The 22701-nt window shown below is 46.5% G+C and overlaps 1 protein-coding gene across 5 annotated transcripts in view; it reads left to right on the top strand.

The window, feature by feature from the left end:
• ACACB (acetyl-CoA carboxylase beta) overlaps positions 1-22701 on the top strand; it is a 119267-nt gene that overhangs the window by 6554 nt on the left and 90012 nt on the right. For 2 of the 5 annotated variants that reach the window (XM_060028231.1, XM_060028237.1), the window contains exon 4: positions 14913-15568. The exons of the other annotated variants lie outside the window; for them this stretch is intronic. In XM_060028231.1, the coding sequence (XP_059884214.1) occupies positions 14922-15568 (647 nt within the window). In that variant the 5' untranslated portion in view covers positions 14913-14921. The remainder of the gene's footprint in view (positions 1-14912; positions 15569-22701) is intronic. 5 annotated transcript variants of the gene reach the window in all.

Raw genomic sequence — 22701 nt, 5'->3', positions numbered from 1 at the left:
TTTATGACTGAGTAATATTCCACTGTATATATGTACCACATCTTCTTTATCTGTTCGTCTGTCGATGAGCATTGAGGTTACTTCCGTGACCTGGCTATTGTAAATAGTGCTGCAGTGAACATTGGGGTGCATGTGTCTTTTTGAATTATGGTTTTCTCTGGGTATATGCCCAGTAGTGGGATTGCTGGGTCATATGGTAATTCTATTTTTAGTTTTTTAAGGAACCTCCATACTGTTCTCCATAGTAGCTGTATCAGTTTACATTCCCACTAACAGTGCAAGAGGATTCCCTTTTCTCCACACCCTTTCCATAGTCATCCCACTTTTAGTGATGTTGACTCATCAGAGACTTTGGGGATGGCAGCCTGATCTCCATTGTGAAAATCCCCATCAACCTTTCACCAGATGGTTTTACAAGCCACTGATGGTCGGAGCCTAAAACATTTCATTTCATTGCTGATTGTGGTTGGTGGTTTTCTACCTCTACCAATCCTTCTGCGTTTATTAGCTATAACTTACAACTTTCACCCACCGTTTGGTAACCTTGAAATATACGGGGTCTTTTCCTATAGGAAAGGCAGGATAAATGCTTGATTACACCCCGTATTTTGTAAGTCAATTTCCAAAGTACTAAGTGGTGCCATGGCAACCTTCCAGTGTGTCAATGAGGTCGTTTTTGTGTTTGTTTTGAGTAACATTATGACCTCATGATTTCGAAAATATATTTGATGTATTTCAATCCACTGCAGTTGTCATCTTTTTTTGGCCCCAAATATCTTTTCTTTGGCAGGGAAGCCCATTCACGTGGTGCCTTCTGTGTTTCCATTTCTGCCCCAGCCCTGGAGTCAGCCATTTCTCCAAGGGGTCCTGGTTCCTTTTAGTAGGAATCATAATCCGGACACTAGGGAAGCCTGTGAACATTTTACACGCTCCCTGTGGTTTCTCTGTGCACAGTGGACTGGAGGGACATGACAGGGGCAGCCAGATGGGTTAGGAGGCTGGTGCAATGGTCCATGTGAGAGATAACAGTGGCTTGAACTTGATCTTAGGGAAAGCCCTTAGCACAAGGCTTGATACATCATGGAAAGTGCAACCAATGTTAAATGAATAAATGAAACGTTCTTTCATGATTTGCATTGTTTAGGTATTAGTGAATTGAAACCTCACCAAAACTATGAGGAAGGTATTCTTACCATCCCCACTGAATTCTCAAGAAAACCAAGGCTCAGAGAGGCGAGGAAAGTTGCTCAAGGTCACACAGGAAATGTAGAATCTAGCACCTCCAGGTCCTGTGCTCCAGCCAATACACTGTGCTGCCCATAGGGGTCTTAGTTTCAAACTCAAAAATGAGCTAGATTGGGCTTCCCTGGTGGCGCAGTGGTTGAGAGTCCGCCTGCCGATGCAGGGGCCATGGGTTCGTGCCCCGGTCCGGGAAGATCCCACATGCCCGTGAGCCATGGCTGCTGAGCCTGCGCGTCTGGAACCTGTTGCTCCACAACGGGAGAGGCCACAACAGTGAGAGGCCCGCGTACCGCAAAAAAAAAAAAAAAAAAAAAAGACCTAGATTAATTGTTGGCACAAAACTTGATCCATCAGTGAGGCCGACCTGCTCACACTTCATGAGACTGTAAACTGAGATTCCGGTGTGGGGGTGCGTCCCAAGGGCTGGGCCATCCCTCAGACCCTCTCCCTGCCCCTTGACCTTCTGTGTCGCTGTACCTTAGCAGGAAGTGGCCCTCGAGACTGCTACTGCTACTGCTCTCCACACAACCTACGAGCTCTCCCAAGCGTTCTCATTATTCAGTCTTTGCAGGAGCCCCGTGAGGCTGGCATGTTTCAAAACTGGGGAGTTGAGGTCCCAAGAGTCTAATACAAACCATTAAAGATTTTCCTCGTGATGGCACCAGGGCTTGAACCCACAGATTCTCTGATTCTGTATCTACAGCCATTTTTGCTTTTCGGTCTGGACAGAGGAGAGGTTGCTTCTTTTTAGGGAGCAAATCATCCTTGGGGCTCAGTCGATTCTGCTCCGACATTTGCAACCAGATTTCCAAAGTTGGCAGGAAGCTGTGGGGCAGCCTTGGAGGGGAGCCGCTATCCCCAGGGTGGTGTATGGCTCCAGTGGGGAGGAGGACGCCTCCTCCTGAGTTACACCACTGCCTTTCAGTCTGGATGCTGCAATGGCCCTGCCCTGGGCTAGCCTGGGTGGAGGCCCTCAGCCAGCAGAGCCAGGGCAACAGGTGGAAGAGGTGCCCGTCACATAACAGCTCGACATCAGGGGAAAGAGTTGCATAGGATCCCTGGTCCCCAAGGCAGGGACCGTCAGCACTGCTGCTCTAGCAATCACGGCAGCTCCTCCCGGTTGCCTGCTTCACGTATGCCAGCCTAAGCAATCTACCTGTGTGAGTGCATTTCATCGCCCCGATGGGCTGCTTGGGCTGGGGAAACTAAGGCTCGGGTTAAGCGCTCTGCTTGTAGGTGGCACAGCCAAGATCCCACCCCAGGCGGCCGGACTGTAGCATGTGCTCTCGCCTCCCACGCTGTAGCTGTCCCTCCATAGCTCCAAGAAGGAGCTTTGACTCCCTTAAGCATCTCATGGCCCTGCCTCAGTCTCCATCCCTGTCTGCTGCCCCACACCCACCTCACTGTTTTCTCAGGGCCAGGCCGACTGTGGGGTTCTTGGAGAGGTTCTGTCTCCTCCCGATTCCGGGCTTCTGTATCTCCTGCTCCGTCTGTCTCCAACACTATTCCTCCTCCTTCCTGCCCTGGCACCTTCGCCTGGTGAAATCACACTCCCTCCGTCTCAGCAGAGATACTCCTGAGAAAGCTTTCCCTTGCAGACCCAGACCGGGGCCTCTGTTACTGGCTCTTCAAGCGCTTCTCCTTTGTGGTGATTCTCCTGGTCGTGCCCTTACAGTCCTCCGTGATCTTACTTGCTTCCCCGTGAGACTGTAAACCCTGCGTGGGCAGGACCATTCCTGCACTGTTTGGCCCGTATCTATGGCAGTCAGCACCATGCCTGGCAGGTGCCCAGGAATTACCCGCCGGTGAACGAGTGATGGTTGAAGAACGCAGATTCCCGGCACAGAAAGAATAGAGGGGAAGGAGGGTAGAATTCCATCTGCGAAGGTGGCAGGGGACCAGGACCTCAGGCGTGTGGGACACTTGACTTCGGCAGTTTCTACAGGGATGACTCAAGTGAGACAGGCTCGGAACATATGAGCCCTATAGGCCTTTGAGACAGCAGAGTAAGTTTTCCATTGGAGGCGGGGGACCCGCTCCTCTTACATTTCTTCGAGGCAGGGGCCAATCTGGAACCGTTCCGGCTGGGTTTGCCTGGGCCCCCGCACAGGTCAACCCTATCAAAAGCTTGGCTTGGCTCCCCAGGTGTTAATCAAGCACCTGCAATGCGACAGGCACCGAGGAAGTGCCCCTTTCTAGGTCAGCAGTCCTGGAGGACCCTGGGACTTGTGGTATCTGAACCTTTTCTGAACTGGGGGAGAACTGAAATTCACAGACTTTTCTCAAATGTGTTTTCCTACTGGAAGCTGTTCTCAGATCGGTGGCCCCTGAGGCTGCATACCTGCTCGATTCTAGGATCAAGTGGTTGTAGATATTTTAGGCTTACTCTAAAGGCTTTTGTTTTAGGCTTACTTTAGGCTTTTCAGTATTCGCTGAAAATTTTCCAGAGACCTAGATGTTCTGGCAGGTGATAAGTCTCAGAACTGCTGACCCTCCCTGGGTCTCTTTCAGGCTTCTGATTCCCCCCATCCAAGACGGTAGCCGGTTAATCAATTGAATCAATAGTCTGCTCACCTCCACCTCTTATCAATCTAGGCTTTGGAGCCAGGCAGAGCAGGGCTGGATTCTATCTACCTCCAAAGCTGTGTGACTTTGGGAAATTCACTTCCCCTCTCTGGGCATTGGATTCTCAACGCCTGGTTGGATTCTCATGCCTGGTCTGTGAAACAGGGTAAGAATAGTACTTCCCTTGTAGGGATGCTGTGAGGAGTAAATGAGATCCTGAATGCAAGGTGCTCATTATAATGGGAGGTGTAGTTGTTGTTATTTATTAGTTAATGTTTGTAGTTAAAGAATAACAGAGAACAGAATCTGTTCTTAGAGGTGAGGGTTGCAGTTCTCTTCCTGTCTCTGAGCATTGATTGGTTCCTCTGGGGTAAGGAAACATGACCTTGTACCAATGCCTTCAGCCATAATTGCAGGGGAAGGTGATGTTTTTAGATTACACGGGGTGTGTGACTTCTCAAGTCTCTCAGTTTTTAGGGAGCTACACCTCCCTCTCCTGTCACCCGAAATGTCATATTTCTTCTTCAGATGCCAAAATACTAAAGAAAACAAATGACTATCCTTCACAGTAGAACCAATTTGCTAATCGCTGCTCCTGGTTTAGTAACTTTGGCTGAATCCCTATCTTTATTTTATTTATTTATTTATGTCTGTGTTGGGTCTTTGTTGCTGCGCGTGGGATTTCTCTAGTTACGGCGAGCGTGGGCCACTCTTCGTTGCGGTGCGTGGGCTTCTCACTGCGGTGGCTTCTCTTGTTGTGGAGCACGGACTCTAGGCATGCGGGCTTCAGTAGTTGCAGCACGTGGGCTCAGTAGTTGTGGCTCGCGGGCTCTAGTAGCAGGCTCAGCAGGTGTGCCTCACGGGCTTAGTTGCTCTGTAGCATTTTCCCGGTCCACAGCTCGAACCTGTGTCCCCTGAATTGGCAGGTGGATTCTTAACCACTGCGTGGTGGCTAAATCTTGATTTGAAAAGCTTTTTTTTTTTTTTCCTTTGGGTTGAACTCTCCTGTTTCCCCCAAAGCCTTTCCCAGGAGAAAAACCCCAAGGCTAGAGAAGTAGTTTTGTTACTTATTTCTTGTTTGCATTTTCATTTCTTCGGGGAGTGGACTCAGAGATTTAAAAACAAACCCGTGGCTCTAAGAAACCAAGCAGTACCCCCTGACACTCACTTCTCAGGTCCGCTGATTTAGGACCTTTCTCAGGGTTTATAGAAGGAAATTCTGCACAGAGAGCGGAGGGCGTGAAGATTAGGAGTGTGGGCTACAAAGGGAGGCCACCTGGGTCCTAAAAGAGTGAACCTGGGGAGTGGTGGAGCCTATAATAGGGGAGGAAGAAGCGGGACCTCTTGCAGGGGCTGCAGGGAGTTGATGAGATCATGTGTGTGAAACTCTTAGCACCAGAAAGTGCTGGTGGCAGGAAAGCACTCCCTCTGATTTATTAGAGGGATAACCTCCTTCCCCTACCACCCTCCTCTCCTTAACTTATCCTTTCTTCCCCTTTTTTTTTTCTAAACTCATTTATTAGTTTTATTTTTTCGTATAGATTCTATTCCTTTCTTCCTTTTTAAAAATTTTTTAAAATTTATTTATTTACTTATTTGGCTGCATTGAGTCTTCGTTGCTGCATGCGGGTTTTCTCTAGTTGTGGCACACGGGGGCTACTCTTCGATGCGGTGCATGGGCTTCTCATTGCGGTGGCTTCTCTTGTTGCAGAGCATGGGCTCTAGGCACGCAGGCTTCAGTAGTTGTGGTTCGCAGGTTCTAGAGCGCAGGCTCAGTAGTTGTGGTGCACGGGCTTAGTTGCTCCATGGCATGTGGGATCTTCCCGGACCAGGGCTCGAACCATGTCCCTTGCATTGGCAGGCGGATTCTTAACCACTGCACCACCAGGGAAGTCCCCTTTCTTCCATTTTTTAACCCCTGTATTGGCATTTAAGAATATCCTCTCTCTGAATAACATAAAAAGTCACACACACACACACACACACACACACACTCTCACACACACACACACACACACACACACACACACACACACACACACACACTTCTCAGGACCATCTCCACTGATCAGGGAACAGACAGAATTTAATTTACAGAATTTAATTCAGCCTGACGCAGGCTGCTGAAGCCCCAGAGATGCCTCCCCTTTGGGAAAGCACCTGCCCTGCGGGGCTGAAAAGCTGAAGTGAGTCCAAGGACTGTTTCTGATGTGAGTATCTGCCTGTCCCATCCAGGCACCTGACCAGTGTCGGACGGGTGCCCCCACCCACGTGAATCCATTTCTGTGCCTTGGTGGAAGAGGACCCTTACTCACCATCACCAGCTGCATTCTTTCCATCCTGGCTCACCAGGAAGGGGAAGGTGGTGTTTAGCGACCAAACAGATCTTGGTTGATCCTGCCAGTAATCCTGTGAGGTGGGTGAGGCTGGGGATTCTCCCTCCTCTTCTAACATCTTACGGAAAAACCTGAACGAACTTTTTGGCCAACCCAGTAGATGGGGAAACTGAGGTTCAGAGAGGGGACATGATTTAGCCGAGACAACACTCTGTGGGTAGCAGAGTGTCACCACGCGGTGACTTATCCTGCCTGAGGCTCTCAGCTCAGATCGCTAATGACGATCACTAAGATGACCTGCGCCTGGCCCTGTGCTCAGCGCCCTGCATGAGTGACCACTTTGGACTGTCGAGAACTCCATCTTGGAGCTGCGTTCCTTATGCTGCTTTGCATAGCATAGAACTCCATCCCGGCTCTGCAGCAGAGCTGACGTGAGAACCCAGATCAGGGCACCCAACAAGGTACCCAAGGACAGTGGCTCTTTTTTTTTTGCGGTACACGGGCCTCTCATTGCTGTGGCCTCTCCCACTGCGGAGCATAGGCTCCGGACGCACAGGCTCAGCAGCCATGGCTCACGGGCCCAGCCGCTCCGCGGCATGCGGGATCTTCCCGGACCGGGGCACGAACCCGTGTCCCCTGCATCGGCAGGCGGACTCTCAACCACTGCACCACCAGGGAAGCCCGACAGTGGCTGTTTACTGTGAATATCACCCCACACAGGCCTGGAGCAGGGAACCTTGGTGCTAGTCACGGCTGTGTCGTTAACTTCACATGTGACCTCTGGCCTCTGCTCACCTACAAGGCAAGGACACTGGACACGCCAAGTGTCCCCCTCTTAGGCTGCAGGTTGGAGGCTAAGTGGCTTTTTGGGAAACGCAGGGTGACCTGTGATGCCCCCTGCCCTGTGGACTGGAGTGCAGGTTGAAGTATCCACCTGGCAGCTTTGACCACACTGGCGGCCCGGCATAGCTTCCTCTATCACTTTAATGATCTCTGAATTTGCAAAACGTCGTTGCACCGTCGCCTGCCAGCCAGAGGGTCCTCAAACTTCGTCCTGATGCTTTTGCTTCTCTTTCCATCAATATCACCTTGGCCAAACCCAGGTTCTACTGGGACTCATGCTCCCCTTCTAGCAGGTGTCTTACAGATGAACACATGGGAACAGGAGGCTGGCGTGATTATGGGAGTGTTTAAAACTCATAGAGTGTTTAAAACTCTATGCATAGCACAGGGAGATCAGCACAGTGCCTTGTGACCACCTAGAGGGGTGGGATAGGGAGGGTGGGAGGGAGACGCAAGAGGGAGGGGATATGGGGACATATGTATGCATATGGCTGATTCACTTTGTTATACAGCAGAAACTAACACAACATTGTAAAGCAGTTACACTCCAATAAAGATGTTTAAAAACAAACAAACTCTAGAGGCTCAGCGTTGGGCAAAGGGGTGGCTGATCACACGAGCAGCTAAGTAGGCTCTAAGTCCAGGAGTGTGGCAAGCCAGAAGGAGGTGGCCTTGTGGGCCAGAGAGTATACACGGCCTCTTAAGTACTTGAGCTTGAAGCTGGGGGAGGGGGAAGGGCGAGGACCTTGGCAAATGGCTTATATTTGTGGATGACAGATAAGGGCACCTGACTTGGGGGAAAACTCACTCGTGTCCAGCGTGAGCTGGTCCAAACTCCTCCCCATGGACTGATGCATGACACCAGCCTCCTGCTGAAAGGTGACACTCCACGGCCCCAGTTCCGTCAGGCACCCTGTGGGAGCCTGTCAGACCCACATGAGAATGGAGCCGGTGGCCGTGGCCACAGTGGCGGTAAGTGGCAGCGAGCAATCGGGAGTTCATCTTGGCGGGAGGAAACATCCGAGTGGGGAACAGGATGGCTGGTTTAATGCTGACATTCTGCCCTCCTCTGTCCCGCAAAGGCCAGGCCAGGTATGGGTGGCTGTGTTGGAGGCGGGTGGCTGGAGAACAAACTCCCGACCCCCATCCCTCTCCAGCCCTTGCTTGGCTGCCAGCCAGCACCTGCTGGAAGCGAGCAGTTTCCTGCGTTCGTTACGGTCAGGGCCACGATTGCTCTGCACCAGGCAGCTGTTGCTCGAGTTCGGTTTGCAACAAACAAAAATAGCTTCGGCCCTCGCTGGGTTTTCAGGTCAGCTGGGTTGTTTCAGCAAAGGGCAGCAGCTCGGCATGGCATGTCCACAGGGTTCACTGGAAGGACTTCTCTGGCCTTGACTGTCCGTGGATTTGAACCACATGCACCGTGCTCCATCTAGACCACTGTGCACATCTGGCTCCACCCTCCAGGTACACAGCCAGGTATCTGATTTTAGGGTCGTATCCAGGTGCTTGTGGGAACACCCTCCGCTTTATGGAATTTATTTTTATCCAGTTTCAGTGGTGGAGCAGTGGGAAAGGTATGAGCACTGGGCCTGGATGTGAGCAAAGTCAAGGAGCCGAACTTCTCTGAGCCACAGTTTACCGAACTGTAAAATGGGACTGTAATAAAGACCATAGCAATCGTAAGATCCACCAAGTTGTTCTGAGGATTGGAAGCCTGAAGGCACTGTACATGCTTGGTGGCTTTTTGATGCTTCTGATAGCATTGACACAATGCTATATAGGTGATTCGAAGAGCAACTGTGAGACAGGTAAAGGGGGCAAGACTCAGCATCCCCATTTTACAGATGAGGAAACTGAGGATCAGAGGGTTTCTTTGGGAGCTTTCTCAGAGAGTTCCTCATTTGTCTCTATGTACTTACTTGGGAAAAGTTCTCATGTGGTGGCCTGTGGGTCCACCATCATCACACTGCCAAGAAAAGGGAAAGACCCTGAGGTTTTTTGTGCGGGTAACCTCTGCAAGGTAGGTTTGGGATGTTTGACCCACCGGCTCCTATCAGAATAACAGCAGCTCATAAAGGATTTGTCGAGTGAGGGAGGGGGCTGAACTGGGGAGAATTGCCGGTCCCTCCATTCATTAGAACTTCCAATTTAGAGCTTGGTAACTTCACCCACCAACCCTCAATTGCTTACCATGCATGTGTCTCGCCATCTTGCCAACCTGGCCATCCACTCAACCCCTCTCCAAGCACCACCTATCTATCCTTCCACCCACAGTCCCCATCCGCCATCCATTCATCCAGCCAGCAAGTTCCCAAAGTGCTTGTGTTATGCAAAACCGCATAGTTCGATTGGTTTTCCAATGGAAATCAATGTAAAGTATTCATTCTCAGGGTTCCCAAACTCTGAACCATTGTAGCATATTTTTTCTCTTTTATTTCCTCAGCAATAACTCAAGTATTTTTCTATTTGGGGTAGGGGGAAGCTCAGCATTTCAATGTAATGCACTTAGTATTTCTTATTTCTCAGAATTTCCAGTGGGTACATTTAAAGTGTACCTAAAATTGGCCACATGTGTATGAGGTCTTCTGCTTGGCACTCTACTTCAGAACTGCCATGGAGACACCCAGCTCGTTGCCCTGGTGTTCCTGAATGCAGCTTCAGAAATGAGATCCTGAAACCAAAATTCCTGCCTGCCTCAAGCCATCTGCTGGTGCTCAGTGGGTGTTCATGGATTTATCATTCATTCGGTACATACTTTTTGAGCACTACTAGCCTGGGCACAAGGATCCAGAAATGGGTGACAATTGGTCTGTGTTTCCAAAGGTCTCTGAGTTGGCCAGGGAAGACCAGTGAACAGGCTGTTTCCATGGTGGAGGTCTGTACTGGCTGACTTGCAGGGGGTGGGCAGTGGAGCTGTGAAAGCACTTGGCCCATGTGGCCAGCAGAGGGTGTGAGGGGGGAAGTGGCCAGTCGGCACAGTCTTGAATAACTTCACGCACTACCATAACCTCCTGCTTGGGGAGGAGGATGTAGGGTTTTAAGCTGTCGAGCCTCCAGTAAAGCCAGGATAGCCTTTGCACCATTTTTGGCAATGCCATCTGCCAATTACCAGAGAACACGTGTGAGTCAGTAATTTCAGGACTCTGACCTTTCTTGCTGGTGCTTTTTAAACTTGTCTTGAGAACTTACTGTATACAAGAGATGAGTAAGAAATACACCTTTTCCCCAGAAGCTCCCGTCTCACAGTCTAGAAGCAGGGGGAAAGGAGTGCAGAGGTACAGGAGTTAAGACCAGGGGTTCTCACGTGAGGGCAGTTTTACCCCCCAGGGACATTTGTCAATGTCTGGAGATAGTTTTGGTTGTCACAGCTGAGAGGGAGGAGGTGCTACTGGCATCAAGTGGGTAGAGACCAGGGACGCTGCTCGATACCCAACAATGCACAGGACAGTCCCCACCACAAAGAGTTACCCAGCCCCAAATGTCAGTAGTGCACTGACTGAGAAACCCAGAAGTAGGAACAAGGCTTGAGCGTCAGGAAGGTGGGGTGCCGTCGTGAACACGTGCGTTTATGTATTTGTTTGCCCTTGTTTTCAATTCTTTTGGGATATGCCTAGGAGTAAAATCCCCGGGTTGTATAGTGATTCTATGTTCAACTTTTTGAGGAACCCCCAAACCACTTTCCATAGCAGTTGAATTATTTTACATTCCCCCTAGTAACTTACAACTTCTCCACATTCTCACCAACACTTGATATTGTTTTTCCTCCTTTCTTTCTCCCTTCTTCCCTCCCTCCCCTCTCCCTCCCTCTTTCTTTTCCTTCCTTCCTTCCTTCCTTCCTTCCTTCCTTCCTTCCTTCCTTCCTCCCTCCCTTCCTTCTTTCATCCTAGTGGGTGTGAAGTGGTACATTGTAGTTTTGATTTGCATTTCCATAATCACTAAGGATTCATGTTTTCATGAGCTCTTTGTATATCTCCTTGGGAGAAATTTCGATTCAAGTTCTTTGCTCGTTTTAAAATCAGGTTGTCTGTCTTTTGGTTGCTGAATTGTAAGAGTTCTTTATGTGTTCTGGATACTAGGCCCTTACCAGATATATGGTTTGTAAAAATCTTCTCCCATTCTGTACATTGTTTTTTCACTTTCTTGATAATGCCCTTTGGTGCACAGAAGTTTTTAATTTTGATGAGTCTGATTTATCTATTTTTAAGTTTGTTGCTCATGCTTTTGGTGTCATATCTAAGAATCCATTGCCAACTCCAAGGTCATGAAGATTTACCCCTATGTTTTCTTCTAAGCGTTTTATGGTTTTAGCTCTTGTATTTAGGTCGTTGATCCTTTTTTTTTTTTTTTTGCGGTATGCAGGCCTCTCATTGTTGTGGCCTCTCCCGTTGCGGAGCACAGGCACCGGACGTGCAGGCCCAGAGGCCATGGCTCACGGCATGTGGGATCTTCCCGGACCGGGGCACGAACCTGTGTCCCCTGCATCAGCAGGCGGACTCTCAACCACTGCGCACCAGGGAAGCCCTTATATGTCTGTCTTTATTCTAATACCACACTGACTATAGTTTTGTAGTAAATTTTGAAATTGGAAAGTGTGAGTCCTCTAATTTGTTTTGCTTTTTTAACATTGCTTTGGCTATTTGGGGCCCCTTGCAGTTCCATATGAATCTGTAGATTGCTTTGGGTAGCGTGGCCATCCTAGCAATAGTAAGTCTTCCAATCCATGAGGATGGGATGTCTTGCCATTTATTTAGGTCTTCTTTAATTTCTTTCAGCAATGTTTCATAGTTTTCAGTCTATAGGTCTTTCACCTTCTTGATTAAATTTATTCCTAGATATTTTATTCTTCTGGATGTGATTATAAATGGAGTTATTTGCTTAATTTCCTTTTCAGATTGTTCATTGTTGGTGTATAGAAACAACTGATTTTTGCATATTGATCTTGTAGCCACCAACTACTTAATTTATTACCTCTATTAGTGTTTTTTGGTGTTCCTTTAGGATTTTCTATATAAAGAATCATGTCACCTGTGAATAGAAATGATTTTATGTCTTTTCAATTTGGATGCGTTTTATTTCTTTTTCTTGTTTAATTGCTCTGGCTAGGACTTTCAGTATGATGTTGAATAGCAGTGGTGAAAGTGGGCGTCCTTGTCTTGTTCCAGATCTTAGGGGAAAGCTTCCCATCTTTCAACATTGAGTATATATTTTCTGTGGTTTTTCTTCATTAATGTGCCTTATTCTTTTGAAGTTCTTTCCTATTCCTACTTTTCTGAATGTTGTTATTAATGGATGTTGGATTTTTTTTTTTTTTTGGCTGTGCTGTGCAGCTTGTGGGATCTTAGTTCCCCAACCAGGGATTGAACCCGGGCCCTTGGCTGTGAAACCGCAGATTCCTAGCCACTGGTCCATCAGGGAATTCCCAAAGGTGTTGGATTTTTGTCAAATGCTTTTTCTGTGTTCTTTGAGAGGATCATGTGTTTTTTCCCTTTGTTCTATTAATATGGTTTGTTCATTGATATTGAACAACCCCTCGACTAACTTTTTTTAAAAAGGAAACTTGATCTCAAAAGAAAAAAATCTCCTGACCCTTTGTTCTATTAATGTGGTTTGTTCACTGATATTGAACAAACCCCTTGATTGACTTTTTTTTAAAAGGAAACTTGATGATCTTAAAAGAAAAAATCTCCTGACCCTGTGTATTACCTAGAAAATACCCCTGACAACATTTCAGCAAATTCTGTTGCCCAAACTGTGCAAGAAGTACTTGGACCATGTAGTTCTGGGAAATCTTGAGAACTTTTCCACTTCCCTTAAGAGTGTTGTATTGAAATTTAAAAAGAAAATGCAGGACTTCCCTGGTGGCACAGTGGTTAAGACTCTGTGTTCCCAATACAGGGGGCCTGGGTTCGATCCCTGGTCAGGGAACTAGATCCCACGTGCACGCCTCAACTAAGAGTTCACATGCTGGAACTAAGAGTTTGCATGCCACAACTAAGGAGCCCGCCTGCCATAACTAAGACCGGTGCAACTAAATAAATAGATAAATAAATAAATAAAAAGAATATGCCTTTTAGATACTAAAGTGATAAGCTTGAGTTTTGTGGTCCTCCTTTTTTTTTAAAATTTATTTATTTTTGGCTGCGTTGGGTCTTCGTTGCTGCGCGCGGGCTTTCTCTAGTTGTGGTGAGTGGGGGCTACTCTTCGTTGCGGTGTGCAGCCTTCTCATTGCGGTGGCTTCTCTTGTTGCGGAGCACAGGCTCTAGAGCGTGTGGGCTTCAGTAGTTGTGGCTCGCGGGCTCTAGAGCGCAGGCTCAGTAGTTGTGGCGCACGAGCTTAGTTGCGGCATGTGGGATCTTCCCAGACCAGAGCTCAAACCCACGTTCCCTGCATTGGCAGGCAGATTCTTAACCACTGCGCCACCAGGGAAGCCCTGGTCCCGCTTTTTTAATGCTTCTACTGGATAATTATGGCAAAATTGGGTCAGAAATCTCAATACGTTCAGGTTGCGTTTTCATTTGTTTGCTTTTTAAACTATTTCCTGCAAATAATAATTATCTGTTCATTAATAGGGTAGAGTTAGTGTGGTGGTCAGAGGCATGGGTTAGAAGTCGGAATATCTGAATTCATGTATTCAACAAAATGAATTTTTGTCCATTGTTAAGCTCTCACTCTGTACCAGGTGCTGTTCTAGACCCTGGAACAGAACAGACCCTCCTTGGTCTTGCTGAACTTTCTTTCTAGCTATGAGCGTACCTGCATCAGGTGTACTAGCACTACAAAGAAAATGCGACAAGGTGCCCATTCCTCTTTCCAAGGCCGTGATGATGACTGTGATAATAATACAGTGACACTGATGGTCCTGGTAGTGATGAAGATGATGATCATAGAAGCCAGCAATCCTTTGCATCTACAAATTGGAATATAATGAAGTCTTTTTTTAAGATAAGCTTTGTTGAGATATAACTCATATACTGTTTGACTCATGTAAAGCGCAAAATTCAATGGTTTTTAGTCTATTCAAAGAGTTGTACAACCGTCACCACAATCAGCTTTGGAACATTTTCATCACTCCAAACAGAAACCTTGTACCCTTTAGCTTTCACCCCCATCCCATTAGCCCCAGGCAACCACCAATCTTTCCATCTCTATGAATTTGCCTAATCTGGGCATGTTATCTAAATACATGGAATCGTACAAGATGTGGTCTTTTGGGACTGGCTTCTTTCACTTAGCATGGTGTTTTCAAATTCAGCCATGTGGTAGCATGTACCAGTGGTTCATTCCTTTTTGTGGCTGAACAATATTCCACTGTATGGATAGACCCCATCTTGTCTATCCATTCATCAGTTATTGGGCACTTAGATTGTTTCCGCTCTGGGGATACTATGATTCATGATGCTCTAACAGAGTCTTTTAATGTACCTGATCTCATTTAGTTCTCTCTCACATGCATGTTTATGATTTATGGTGAGTGTGTGTTAGTTTATTTAGAGGTGGGAAACTGAGATCCAGAGAGGTTAAGAAACATGTCCCAGGGACTTCCCTGGCAGTCCAGTGGTTAAGACTTTGCCTTCCAATGAAGGGGGTGCAGGTTTGATCCCTGGTTGGGGAGCTGAGGTCCCACATGCCTCGTGGCCATAAAACCAAAACATGAAACGGAAGCAATATAGTAACAAATTCAAAAAGACTTTGAAAATGGTCCACATCAAAAAAAAAAAAAAATCTTAAAAAAAAGAAACATGCCGCAGACCACAGAGCATGTAAGCCGGGAGGAGCACCCCTTCTCTGCTCCCTGTCTAGTGCTTTTCCTCTCCAGCTCTCTCAGCCGAATACACAGAACCTTAACTGGCTCTCACCACCACCTCCTTTAAGAGCTGGATAACACGATTACATAAATCCTAAAACGCCTCTCTTATTCCCTTACAGATTTTGTGAATGATCCTGCTTCTTTTTCTATCTTATCTGATTTTCTCCTGCCTGATCTTTTCCTGGTTAAAAAGCTGGGGGAAAATGACGGACTCCAAGGAAGTCACCAAGAGTAAATTGAAGGTGAGCTTCATCACAAGTCAGGAGCCTCTTCCAGCCTCAGACAGCTCCAGGGAGCCACTGCAGGAAAATTGCAGCAGCAGCTCTCTGCCAGAGACCCCTGACCAGGCTGAGCCAGCCTCCCACAAAGGTCCCAAAGACACCTGCCAGCAAAGAAACTCCCAGCCACCCCTGCTGCAGAATCCCCAAGGAAACCCCCTTTCCTCCGATGACCCCTTCCCAACACGCCAAGCTAACAGGACAGAGAACGAAGGCCTGGAGACCCCAAATACCAGTGGCCCGTCCGTGCTAGCCAGACCCCAGGGCCAGCGAGCCAGAACCCTCTCCAAAGAAGACAGGAAGCGGGCGCACATCAAGAAGCAACTGATGACCAACTTCATCCTGGGCTCTTTTGACGACAACTCTTCCGATGAGGACTCTGGCACTGGCTTGTTCAGAGAATCTTCCCGGAAGGGCAGCCGAGCCAGCCTGGGGACCCTGTCCCTGGAGGCTGCTCAGACCGCAGGCGAGACTGAGACCCCTGTCCCCACTATAAGGTAACGTACCCTCTGTCCTCGTAACCAGGAGGCGCAGAGTTAGGGTGGGGTCCACACCCTTCCCTGCTCAGCCCAGCTCCCCGCTCATGCCAATGCTTTGAGGGTAGCTATGTGCCGAGCAGAAGACATGAGCCTCCCTGCTTCCTTCCCTCCCTCCTATCAAAGTCATTTATTGAGCATCTGCTGCGTGTACAGGGCCCCAGGCCAGGAAACTGGCTTTCTAGAAGATCGCGGTCTGGTTGGGGAGGATGACCTTGTATGCAACAACTAGTTATAATTTAAGCAGAATGAGCTCAGGTTGGCAAGAGCCAAAGCAATGATGGGAACCCAAAGGGAGGGACAGTTTCCCTGACTCCTGATGAGACATTCATTTACTTGTTCGTTCATTTGTTCATTCATCCAATAGGTAATTAACAACTGTAAAACATGCCTTCCCCCAGTGATGCCTTAAAAGCAGAAATTCAAGGGAATTCCCTGGCTGTCCAGTGGTTAAGACTCTGCACTCTCACTGCCGAGGGCCTGGGTTCAATCCCTGGTCAAGGAACTAAGATCCCACAAGCCATGTGGCACGGCCAAAAAAAAAAAAAAAAAGGGGCAGAAATTCAAATACTATTACACATCCATCAGACTGATTGTTGGAAACAAATACCTACGGGGCCATCACAGGTGGGACTGTCCCGGGAGTGTAGTCAGTGGCTTCATTTCTGTTCTTGTTATCAGACTTTGCCACCCCCCACTCCCAAATTACAAATGGAATATGGTAATTCCAGGTAGAAAACATGGAAAATATGGGAGAGCAGAGAGTACAAAAGAGCCACCCACCATGACTTTGCCAGCCGGAAAGAACCTCTGCTGTGTTCTAGTGTTTGTTCCTGCTTCCAGTCTGTTCTTCTGCCCTGGGAGTGGAATCTTGTTGGCCCTTTTAAGCAGCTCTTACACGCTCTCTGCTAAAACGAGGAAAACCTGGACTAGGACATGGGCTCTTACAAAGGCACCATGTTCCCGGTGAGCATGGTTGCTGGAACATTTTTAACCCTGGTTACTGGAAATTGGAGACAGAGAAAAGAGAAAAATGCAAATATTCCCTATGCTGATGATCCTTAGGGGAAGACTGTTTTGAGTTTCTGGAAGGGTTAAAGGAACAGTCAGACGTCAGAGTTGAGTTCCACCCTGGCTCTGCCACCCCGCACTGTGTGACCTTGGGCGTGGCACATCGCCTCTCCTGGCCCAGGTCCCTCATCTGTAAAATTCTGAAGGATTAAATCGGATAATGTTTATAAAGTATGCACAGAGTTTGGTATACAGTAGGTGCTCAGTAAGCAGTAAATTCCTCCCCAGCTCCTTTCCCACCAGCACCCACTTCACCCAGCACTCGAATTCACCCAGAGCTTCCCCACTTCTACCTACCCCTCTTCTACCTACAGTTTATATAAATTACCTAGTTATCCTTTATAACAATGGTACAAGGCTGGTGGTAGATCCCTATTTTGCAGATGAGAAAACTGAGGCTCCGAGAGGTGAAATAAATACTACCCAGCTTTAAAAAATAATGAAATAATGCCATTTGCAGCAACATGGATGGACCTAGAGATTATCATATTAAGTGAAGTAAGTCAGACAGAAAAAGACAAATATCATATGATATCACTTACATGTGGAATCTAAAAAAATGATACAAATGAACTTATTTACAAAAGAGAAACAGACTCACAGACATAGAAAACAAACTTATGGCTACCAAAAGGGATAGCGGGGGGGAAATAAATTAGGAGTTTGAGATTAACATACACACACTACTATATATAAAACAGATAAACAGCAAGGACCTACTGTATAGCACAGGGAATGATACTCAGTATATTGTAATAACCTATAATGGAAAAGGATCTGAAAAAGAATATATATATGTGTGTGTGTGTGTGTGTGTGTGTGTAATCACTTTGCTGCACACCTGAAACTAACACAACACAGTAAATCTACTGTACTTCAATTTTTAAAAATGGTTAAAAAAAAAGAGGCAAAGTACCTTTTCCAAGATCACGCAGCTAGGAAGTGGCAGAGCGAAGTTTCGAGGCCAGATCTGTTGGACAGCAGGATTCATTCCACTGTGTCACAGTGTGTTCTCCAGTAATCTCCAACATTCTCTTCCTTCCAGACCCTTCTTTCCCTCATTATGACGGTTTCAGCAGGGATTAGGGAAAAACAGTTTATTAAACCAATTCACCCAAATGAAAAAGCATCAGAGATTATGTTAGATGTGGATGTCCAGTGAGGGGTTGCTAAGTGGCATCTAAGGAGGAGGACTGGTGAGATACATTTCCCACACTGGCTCCAGCAGGAAACAAGATGCAGAGTCCTAGCAGGGAGATAGGAAATGTACAAATAAACAGGTAAACTGATAAGATAGTTTCCAAGTATGTTCAACGCTAGGAAGGAAACAGGCTACAGAAGAAATACCTGTGAGGATGTTTTAGAAAGATGTGGTCAGGTCAGGGAAGAGCTCTTGGAAGAGGCAACTTTCAAGCCAGAACAGAGCAGTCCAACAGAACTCTCTGCCACATTGGGATGTTCCAGAATGGAATGTTCTAGAACTCTGCTGTTCAATATGGCAGCCACTCATCATATGTGACTATTGAGCACTTGAAATGTGGCTAGTGTGGCTAAAGAGCTGAATTTTATTTATTTATGTATTTGTTTGTTTGTCTTTGGCTGCACTGCATAGCTTGTGGGATCTTAGTTCCCTGACCAGGGATCGAACCCACGTCCTCAGCAATGAAAGTGCAGAGTCCTAACCACTGGACTGCCAGGGAATTCCCAGAACTGAATTTTAAATTTAAGTTTTAATTAATTTAAATTTAAATAGCCTCGTGGCTGGTGGCTGTTGTCTTGTATGGCACAGACCCAGCCCTAATTGATAAAAAGGAAACAACTGTGTGAATTCTTCCTACTGGTGCTAATTAAGAACTTATCAAGCAAATAGGCTTGCCAAAATAATAAATGTTACATTATTATTTTCTCCTGAGTCTTGGATTCCAAGAAAGTTCTGAAGATTAAAATCAACTCATATTTCTAAGGTGCTTAGCAAGAGAATAAAGCACTTAATAAATGGTAGATTAAAATGGTAGGGCGGGGGGAAGACTCCCAAGTTTCTTCTCCCTGTCTTCCACTACTATTTTGAGGGGTCTTTGCTGGTTTGTTCTTAAAAAAACAGCTTTTCTGGACTGGCAAATTTATAAAGGTAAACGATACTTAACTGAGGGCCTATCTTTGCATATGGCTGTGGGCCAAAACAGGAAGTGAATTTTCTGCCCTGGTATCTTCATTGCATAAAACTTAGCATTGTAGGTGAATCATTTTTCCTGCCTTGTCCCAGCAAAGGACTGGGGGAGGGGTAGAAGGATCTTGGATTTTATAAACCAGAGGCACCGAAACATAGAGATGAAGGTGCATTGTGGGGTGATGGGGCACAGGGAGGGCCAATGTGCTGTGTGACTTGGGTAGGCCTCTTCCCCTCTCTGAGCCTCCAATGCCTCATCTGCAGCTTGAGGAGGCTGGACCAGACTCCTGAAAGCTCACAGGGCACTGTGAGCTCACTTTTGCCCCCAATACATGTGCTTTTCAAAGTTGAGAATTTTGAATTTTAGTACCAGGGGCAACTCAGGTGGTTCTGCTGGTGCTTCCCAAAATCCTGGTATTTCCATTAGAACATTTCCAGCCCTAGCTGAGTCCCCGAGTCCGGGGCCTCTGATGGAGGGGACTCGCACGTGTTCGCTGTTTCTAATGACCTGGCACGAGAATCCCATGTGGAAGTATCTCCAGGGAGTCAAGGCCCACCTTTACAGTATTGCCCACGTGCCCCTAGTTTCTTGATCGATCACCCTGATGTGTCGTGAAAACTTAATCACTCCTTGAGATCATGTCTTTAGTTTCTCTATTTGTTTACTTGGTTGTTACCTGTCTCCTGCATTGGACCACAAGCTCCATGAAAACAGGGCCATATTTTTGGGGTCTCCGCTTTTCTCCACTGCCTAGCCTAGTGTGGGTTCATGGCAGACTTTGAAGAAATACTCACCAAATGCGTGAATGAAACAAGCAACCCAAACCTGCCAAAGACAGAATTCTGAATTTCTGGGGCAAGCAAGACACTTTGTGAATGAGTCTGGGGATGAATGAATGAATGAATGAATAAATGGATGGATGGATGGATGAACAGATGACTAGGCGTTTTGTTGTCCCTCTTTAGAAGCAGTAGAATTTCTGTTTTCATAAAATCCTTTTTGTATAAATCTTGTGATTTGTAGACTAGTTCTGAGGTTAAACTCCAATTTCAAATGTTTCTTCTCCCTTTAATACAGTTAGGCAACCTCACACTTCGCTTCCATTTTCCGACTGGACAAGGGCTGGCTACGATTATAGATTGATTACAGATTCAGTGACTGTGCCATCTGCTCAGGGCTTCCCTCCTGTCTCTTTCCTTTTGGGTTCATCTCAAACCAGGAGTTGGAACTTGGTCTTTCTTTGGACTTGGAAACAGTCCCCCATGCAACCTTTCAAAACAGAGCTGATGAGAACATTACATGATGTTAATAGCAAAATAGTTGCTCACATATTGTGAAATGAAGGTTACAGGGCAATCCCACATGTTTAACAAGCAGCAAAGTGGTTAGTACACGATGGACCTGGGCCAAGACACCAGGTTCAAAGCCGCCTCTTACTATCGTGTAACCCTAATAATCCTACCCTATGGGGTGCATATGTGGATCGAGTGGGATGGGACGCATTCAGGATCACGCAATTGCAGTCCTGAAATTGAAAGTTCTGAAACCTAAGTTTATAAGTTGGCAGTGAACTCACTAGCAAAACCTGCCTCGATGCAAAGTTATTTATAGTCTTGTCCCATTTTGTGTGAATATTTATGCCTTCTGCTGGTGAAATATTAACACCATAACGTGCCACATAAGGCTTTACCTTCCTAGAAAAATTTCCAAATTCTAAAATACATTGGGCCCTGGGAATTTCTGGTAAGGGATTGTGGGCACATGTATGTCATGTGCTGAGAATATTCCCTGGTGCATAATAAGCACAAAAATACTCATCCTTAATAAATGTGTGTGTGTGTGTGTGTGTGTGTGTGTGGCTGGAGAGACTGTAAGGAATGTCTCCAAATAGTAATCATTGTCTAACTATAGTAATAATTGTCTAATTATGTGGTACACTTATGAGTCATCTAAATTTTCTTCTGCATTTTCTAACTTTCTGCTGTAAATATCATTGTTATAAGAAGTTTTAACAATGTTTAATAATAAACCAGTATAAAAATTACGGGGAGGAAAAAGCAAATCAGTCATCTCACTTCCTAGATAAGAAGCTGAAACCCAGAGAGGTGCAGGGGTCTGTCTGAGGCCTCCCAACAAGATATCACAGGCCCTTCAACCATTCAGACCCAGACCCTCAGCAGAGGCAGATCAGAAGGTGGTCTTCAAACTCCCAGTGTTGATGCTGCCGCCTAACCTGGGCCCCAGAAGAAGCACCTCCACCCTCCTCCTAACTTGTTCTTTCTATAAATGGGAAGCGTGAGGAGATGAGGCAGTGTATCAGGCAGCCTTCAGCTGTGCATTCCTGGGATTGTCACCTACCCTCTCCATGGCTGGACTGGATGCTCTAAGTCCTTTGTGGCTCTCATAGTCTTTGCTTTTGTGTGGAGGGTTAGACAGGTCTGGGTTCAGATCTCAGACCAGTCCCATGCCCTCTCCGCTGCAATTTCCTCCTCTCTTGAAGGGGGATAACATCAGTGTCTACCTCAGAAGGGTGCAGAGATCAGGAGAGCGGAAGTGCTGGGAGTGGACAGCCCAGAGGCTGCCTCGGTTGCCATCATTTGCTTTTTTTTTCAATTGAAGTATACTTGATTTACAATGTTGTGTTAATTTCTGCTCTACAGCAGAGTGACTCATACATATATTTATACATTCTTTTTCATTGTTGTTTATCTCAGGATGTTGAATATAGTTTCCTGCGCTATACAGTAGGACCTAGTTGTTTATCCATTCAATGTATAATAGTTTGCATCTACTAATCCCAAACTCCCAGTCCATCCTTCAGTTGCCATCATTTGAATGGGCATCTCCCAAAGTTCTTATATGTGGCCACGGCTATTTCCAAGCCCCGCCGGGCATACACCTTTAAGGTATAGCAACCTGTGTCCACAGAGGAAGATGGACTGAAGAGGCAGGTCAAGCTCTCTGATCGAAGGATACAATGCAAAGCAGAGAAGTTGAAATATCCAGTGTCAATGAGTATTGGGGTTTGTCAATAGAGAGTAAATATCTAGAAAAACGTGAGTAAACTGGAGAGCCTAACTGACTTGGGGTAGGGTAGGGTGTTTTGAAATACCTTCATTTTCTGATTTTAATTGTTTTTCCTGTTTTGAGGTGGTTACGTGGAAGTGTGGGCCATTTGGGTCATGAGTACTTTGGGGTTTTTATTTGAAACTTAAAAAAAAAAAAAAAATCAGCCTACGGCAGGTTTTTTTTTTTTTTTGGAGGGACTAAAGATAAAGCCATGAAGAGCTTCCCTGGTGGTGCCGTGGTTGAGAGTCCACCTGCCGATGCAGGGGACACGGGTTCGTGCCCCGGTCCGGGAAGATCCCACATGCCGCGGAGCGGCTGGGCCCGTGAGCCATGGCCGCTGAGCCTGCGCGTCCGGAGCCTGTGCCCCGCAACGGGAGAGGCCACAACAGTGAGAGGCCTGCATACCGCAAAAAAAAAAAAAAAAAAGATAAAGCCATGAAGAAGCTTCTGGAAACTCTGAAGAACTAAGAATTTTGTTCATCTATTTTATTTATGAAAAAAATTTTTTGTTGTTGTTGAAGTATAGTTGATTTACAATATTATGTTAGTTTCAGGTGTACAGCAAAGTGATTCAGTTATACATATACATATACTCTTTTCCATATTTTTTCCGTTATAGATTATTACAAGATATTGAATATATATATTTTAAAATTATTGTTGAAATGTTGTTGAATGTATAGTTAGAGGACTAACCAGCTAACCAGTGCCGTCAGGCAAGGCTGCTTACACGACTGCAGGGAAAGGTTACTGTTCACTTTGTGGCCGCCTGGATGGCGCCCCCTG

Source organism: Delphinus delphis, chromosome 13, assembly GCF_949987515.2.
Source record: "Delphinus delphis chromosome 13, mDelDel1.2, whole genome shotgun sequence".
Lineage (NCBI taxonomy): Eukaryota > Metazoa > Chordata > Mammalia > Artiodactyla > Delphinidae > Delphinus > Delphinus delphis.
This window is presented reverse-complemented; position numbering and strand designations above follow the sequence as displayed.